Source organism: Peromyscus californicus, unplaced genomic scaffold, assembly GCF_007827085.1.
Source record: "Peromyscus californicus insignis strain IS unplaced genomic scaffold, ASM782708v3 Scaffold_6__1_contigs__length_162567912, whole genome shotgun sequence".
Taxonomy (NCBI): domain Eukaryota; kingdom Metazoa; phylum Chordata; class Mammalia; order Rodentia; family Cricetidae; genus Peromyscus; species Peromyscus californicus.
In genome coordinates this window covers 83,511,142-83,517,461 of record NW_026294584.1, presented here as the reverse complement: position 1 = coordinate 83,517,461, position 6,320 = coordinate 83,511,142, and the positions used below count along the sequence as shown (strand labels likewise).

The window sequence follows — 6,320 nt, the reverse complement described above, 5'->3', positions numbered from 1 at the left end:
TGACCAGAGTCTTTTGTGATGTTTAAAGAACACTTAGAATTTTGAAACCCCATTAATTTCATTGAACAGTTTTACCTAGTGGTATGACAGACCCTACTGAAGAATTATGTATGCTGTGGGAAAGCAGGAGGGATTGTGGAGTGTGAAGTTATAGAAAGAACCAGGAAAACTTATGCTATTTTCTTTGGATGCAAAGTCTTGTTAATAAAATAATTTAAAAGCAAACTTGAAAGAAAGCTTATTGGAGAGTCAAACAATATGGTAATCAAAGTGTATATCTCAGTAGCTGACAGAGAAGAGAGATAGAAAAGAGGTGGAGAGGAACCAAGTCCTTTGAGTAGTTAGTCATGGAGACCAGCAAGCCACTACATGGCATAAGGAGGAAGGGAACATAGGAAAACAGAGAGAAAAGCCAAAGAGTAAATGGAAGCATGCTTAGGAAAGAGCTAGAAAGAGAAAAGGGAAAAGTTGGACTTTTCTTTCTTTTATTTTTATCTTTTTCTTGTTGTTGTTCTTTGATTCCAATCAAAATTTCCCCTCCCTCCCCTCTTCTCAGTTCCTAATCACATTTCCTCTTCCCCCCAGCCCCATCCACTCCTCCTTGCCTGTTCTCCTCAGATACAGGTGAGCCTCCCATGGATATCAGCCAGCCATGGTATATCAAGTTGCAGTGAGACTAGGGACCTCCTCTTCTATTAATGCTGGATGAGGCAATCCAGTAGGAGGAAAGGGTCCCCTAATCAGGCAACACAGTCAGAGACAACCCCTGTTCTTACTGTAAGAGTCTCACAGAAAAACCAAGTTACACAACTGTAACAAAGTTGCACTTTTCTTAGCAACTAAGAAAAGCTAGCAGGCTCTCCATGAAAAGCTCTGAGACTCTACCAAGAGCAACCTGGGAAGGGCAAAAACACACTGTCCCATTAACCAGATGTCCTTCTGTGTTCTCCTTGTCCATATCTGCTGTTCTTATCAGCCATCCAAAATATCAGCAGTCTCAGGAACAATGCCTGATACCCTGATCTTAATTTTGATTGAGGAGCCACTGGTAGTCAAGGTAAGACTACATCTGAGCATTGATCTCAGATTTGCATGGATGGATCTCCTTACAGAAAAATATGCATGCTCAGATGTATGCAGCTGTTTGAGAAGTGTCAAGCATTAAGTAAGGGTCACCTTTCTGAGTAAGACGATGTAAAATATCTTCATGCTTTAAGCACTGAACAAAGAGGACATTGTTATGAAATGCAGGATTAGTGATGGGGGCACTGGGTGCAGAAAGCAGCGGCTTTCTAAGACAGGGTCAGAGACCATTGTATTAGACACTCTTTGGAAAGGTTATGGAAAATCAGCTTGGACCACTCCTTAACATATAGAAGTACAAAACACACACACACTCTCATACTAATATTTGAAAGTTTTTATTCAGTAAATGCATGAACTTGATCTTAAGAAGTTTCCTGATATTTGTTCTTCCCAAGATAACCACTTAGGGATATGATCAACAAACCTTTGAAATAGTCATTCTATGAGACATATTAGATCTAACTTTGTAAGAACATTCAGGTCTAAGGAATAGAAGGTAGTATAAAATTTTACAGTACGGATCAAACAGCATTTAAAAAATATCGCTAACTTTTCATGCTTGTAAATATTATCCTTGAGGTTATTTTGTCCCTTATGCCCTCTGTACTTCCTTTTCTCCCCTTTCTCAATAGTCACTTTCCACAAAAACTGTGATGTTTGAATCTAGTAGTAGATGTACAGCTGCTCTCCCACTCTTGTACATATTGACTGGTGCCCTAGATGGACATTGAAGATGAGAGCTATCCACTGGGAAATGAGATAAAAGGATGTTCTTTAAGGTATTGGCACCAGGCACATCCTGGTCCTCACACTCTTCTTTGCATGGGAATCAGAGAGGTTGGCTGTAGGCTCTTGCTGTAAACCTCCCCAAATCCTTAAACTGTGTAGAAACAGATCGCACTTCTCTCATGGGAGCTCTGATTCCCTGCAGAGACCCTGCTTGCTGTCTGTCTCTAGTGCTGAAGACTGAACTCTCCCTGAAGCTCCACGTCCCCACCATGTTATTCCCCTCATTTGTCTGTACACAGCATTAATAACTTTTATGATAAACACCTTTGTCCTTAGTTACTCACCTCAGTTTTCTCTTAAACCACAACACCACATCCAAAACCTGACAGTTTGCTCCTCTAAAAAGTTTCACCCCAATTTGTGTCATATATACACACCTGATTATATGTTTCTATATAGAATCTAAAAACACACACATGGGAGAAACTATGTGATAGTTGTCATTCTGATATCAATGTAATTCTGATAATATGGTTATCTTCAGTTGCATTCAGTCCTGCAACCACAATAACTTACTTTTCTTTATTGTTAAAAAAAATCAATTTCTTTACTTGAATTCAAAGAAAGGACAAATTATAAAATTTCTATGAAAATGGATATAGCTGGAAAAGATTGTATTGTGTGAGATATTCTGTAGAGTTATGTGCTTAAGGTGAAATAGTTGTTGAATCTGGGAAACCATTGTGGTGGGAAGAGAGACCCTAAGCAGAGGAGTTAGCACCCAGGTTACATGAAAGGGGAAAAGAGAATAATAGATAGGCAGTGTGAAGTGTGGAGACGTATGGGAGGAAAGGATTAAGGAGGAACTGGGGAAAAGAAAACTGTCATCAAGGATGTTGAAAAAATCCCTAAAATAAACAATTCTTTGGTAATATTCATACATATTCTTACTAATATAAAAGTTATAATACAGTTAGCCTATGCTGGGCATTATGCTTGACCCAGAAGCTGTAACTTGCCAAACAAAAATCCCTGAGCCAGGTTTAGGATACTTCTTTTCAAGATGTTAATAAGAGGAACACTGAAGATCCTCTTGGTTGCTGTAGTGTTTTGAATGAGAATGTACCCAGAGGTTCAAGTGTTTGCATACTTGGTCACAGTTGCTCTCACTGTACATATTGGAAAGGTGGGCTTGCTAGAAGAAGTATGTTACTGGGGGCAAGGTTTGAGATTTCAAAGCTGTACATCATTCAAGTTTTGTTCTTTATTTCCTACATGTAGTTAGAGAATTGAGCTCTCACCTGCTGCTCCAGTCACCATGCCTTCTCCACACCATCACACCATCATGGATTCTAATCTTGAACTGTAAGTCAAAAGAAATCCTTTTTATAAATTAGTTGTGGTCATGAAGTTTATCACAAGTATTGTATGAAAACTTTTGGTTGATATATTGTTTACCCCCAATAAACTTATCTGTGGGTCAGAGAACAGAACAGCTACTATATTAAACATAGAGGTGAGGCAGTGGTAGCATATGCCTTTAATCCTAGTATTCCGGAAACAGAGATCCATCCAGATCTCTGTGAGTTCAAAGCCACACTGGAAACAGAGCCAAGCATGGTGACACACACCTTTAATCCAAGGAATTGAAATCTCATGTCTTGCTTGGGAAAGACACACACCTTTAATTCCAGGAAGTGATGGCAGGAAGCAGAAAGGTATACAAGGTGTGAGGACCAGAAACTAGAAGCTTTTTAAGCTTTTCGGCTTTTGAGCAGCAGTTCTGCTGAAATCCATTTGGGTGAGGACACAGAGGCTTCTAGTTTGAGGAAACAAGATCAGGTGAGAAGTTGGCAAGGTAAGATTCGATATGGCTTGTTCTATTTCTCTGATCTTTCAGTGTTTACCCCAATATCTAGCTCCAAGTTTGTTTTTATTAATAAGACCTTTTAGGATTCATGCTGAAAAAACGAATAGAGTTCCCAACCAGAATTTTACAATGAGATGTTATTTCTATAGACTCTACCCACATTTGTAAAAGAAAGTGGAGAAATTGTCAGTATTGAGACGGGAGAACAGAGACCTCAAGGTAAGTTTTTGCTCTAGTGAAAGGTGTTATATCAGCGGCTGAGGGGCAAAAATAAATTAACATTGTTACCAAAGTGCAAAACCTGTAAACTGTAATGATGACGTGAATGTAAGATTTGATCATATGACCAAGAGTGGCACAGATGTTATGGGATTTCCAACAGCTTTTTAAAATTCAGCTTAAGGCCTGCCCCACAGGAAAAAACACATGCCTAATGATGCAAATCTGCACAAGAATCAAAGATTTCAGAGTCCACAGGCTTCAAGAGCCAACCAACTATTAATACTTTGCTAAATAGACCCAGAGTCAAACTGTCTTCAAATTTATATCTCTCTATACATAGATTAGTGCAACTTCCAGACCATATCAGAAAAGTTTCTTGGAGCAGTGGATGGTGGCTGAGACAGAAACTCACAAATAGTGAAAGTGCAGAGAAAAAGTGTCAGTGCTATACTCAACTACAAATAGGGAATCTATAGTGTATCTCATTTCCAAGGCTCAGAGAACATTACAGAAGAGGTGGCAGAAAGACTGTAACAACAGAGGTTGTTTATTGTTCATTTGTATTTTATTTTTTCCTGTCTATTTCATTTATGGATTGGTTGTTAGATTTCTTGTTGAATAATTGGTTGGTTGTATTTTTAACTCTTTGTCTGTTTTTAGATAACAATTTCTTATTAAATGCATAAGTGCCACTTGTTCTAAGGACTCAGTTACTCCTTAGTTTGAATCTTTCATCAGCTTCCTCTTACAAAGTCTCAAAGCATCTCCTATTGCTCCATAATGTGGAATAATATACTGTGTCACAAGCTCATCCTATCAACCTGTCCTCAATAAGCAAATTTGAAATTAAAGTAAAAAAAAGGAAGATTTTATGCAGTGTGGCCATTTTGGAAAGTGGGACAAATACATCCATAGAACTATCTGAGGCTTGTGCAGTCATGAAATGAAATGAAAGATTACATACACTGGGCAAAAATTTATGCACACTGAAGTGGTCCTTCTCAAGATGTGGTCCTGTCTACCATTTTCCATAACTGACTGCACTTTTAGCATCCAAGCTGCTGCCACTCCTTGTCCCAGCATGAATTCTCCTGAAAAGCCCCCTCTCCCAGGGGTTCATTGTGTGATAGCTGAAAGTCAGAGGAAAACAAGTGTGTCTTCAGCATATTTTCAGCCATGTTGACTGCACCATGTTGTACCCAAAACAAGGAACTTATGAGGTAGTTTCATCACTTCAAGCAGGGAGGTTTTTGTTCAGGGATGTATCACTGTGGGAGGATCTTCTAGCACTTGCTGACAGTAATAAACACCCACATCCTCAGCTTCCACTCTACTGATTTTCAGAGTGAAATCGGTTCCTGACCCACTGACACTGAACCTGTCTGGAACTCCTGAGGCAAGGTTGGACATCAGATAGATCAGGAGCTGAGGAGACTGGCCTGGCCTCTGCAGGTACCAACTCAAGTAAGTGATGCCATTGCTATATAGGAGACTCTTACTAGACCTGCAGGAGATGGAAGCTGACTCTCCAAGAGTGACAGGACTGGAGAGTGCAGGCTGGGTCATCACTATATCCCCACTGGCTCCTGAAATAACAGAAATGAATGGTTATGTACAGACAAAATGATACAATGAAACAATTTTTCCTTCCTATTATTTTCTACTTACTGTATTCTTGAATTTTATTTATATTCTAAAACTGTTTAACACGAAACACCTATGTAGAGAGATCATAGAAACTACCTAAAAATCAGTGGTACCATTTGCATAGGTACTTGTCAGAGTTGCCACAAGAGCACAAGTTCTCCTCCCTCCCCCCTCTAAACTTCACAAGCACATTCCTGGTGAACAAGACTGGCAATCTCACACATGAACAGAACATGTGTCTGCATCAGTGGGGTCCCTGAAATCCGCAGTCTTTCCACAATCTCCTTCTTCATCTTTGTTTCTCTCCTTACCAGAGATCCAGAACACAAGCAGCCCTAGGAGCTGAGCAGGGCACCTCATTCTGAGAACTTGGTTTGAAGAGTCCTGAATAATGAGGGCAGAAAGAGGGGCTAGCTTTTGTCCTGGACCTGCAAGGAGAGGTCCTCCCTAAGGAGCAATATGCAAATCACGAGGTTAGTACAGCTGTCTGAATAGAACCAAGGGACAGAAAGGACCACTCTTAAGAGTGAAGACACAGGCCGGGCAGTGGTGGCACACACGTTTAATCCCAGCACTCAGGAGGCAGAGACAGGTGGATCTCTATGAGTTTGAGGCCAGCCTGGGCTACAGAGTGAGTTCCAGGAAAGGCACCAAAGCTACACAGAGAAAGCCTATCTCAAAAAAAAAAAAAAAAAAAAAAAGAATGATGAGACAAAAGATGTCTCCTATGTTTATAGAAAAATGGATATGAGGGGGCAGATGAACT

The 6,320-nt window shown here is 40.0% G+C and overlaps 1 gene segment (V, D, J or C); it reads right to left on the bottom strand.

Annotated features, from left to right (window-relative positions):
- Positions 1 to 5,161: 5,161 nt before the first annotated feature.
- LOC128099585 (immunoglobulin kappa variable 2-28-like) lies at positions 5,162 to 5,914 on the bottom strand. The segment is given in 2 exon segments: positions 5,162 to 5,493; positions 5,866 to 5,914. Coding segments are annotated over 2 exon segments (381 nt in total).
- Positions 5,915 to 6,320: the final 406 nt, after the last annotated feature.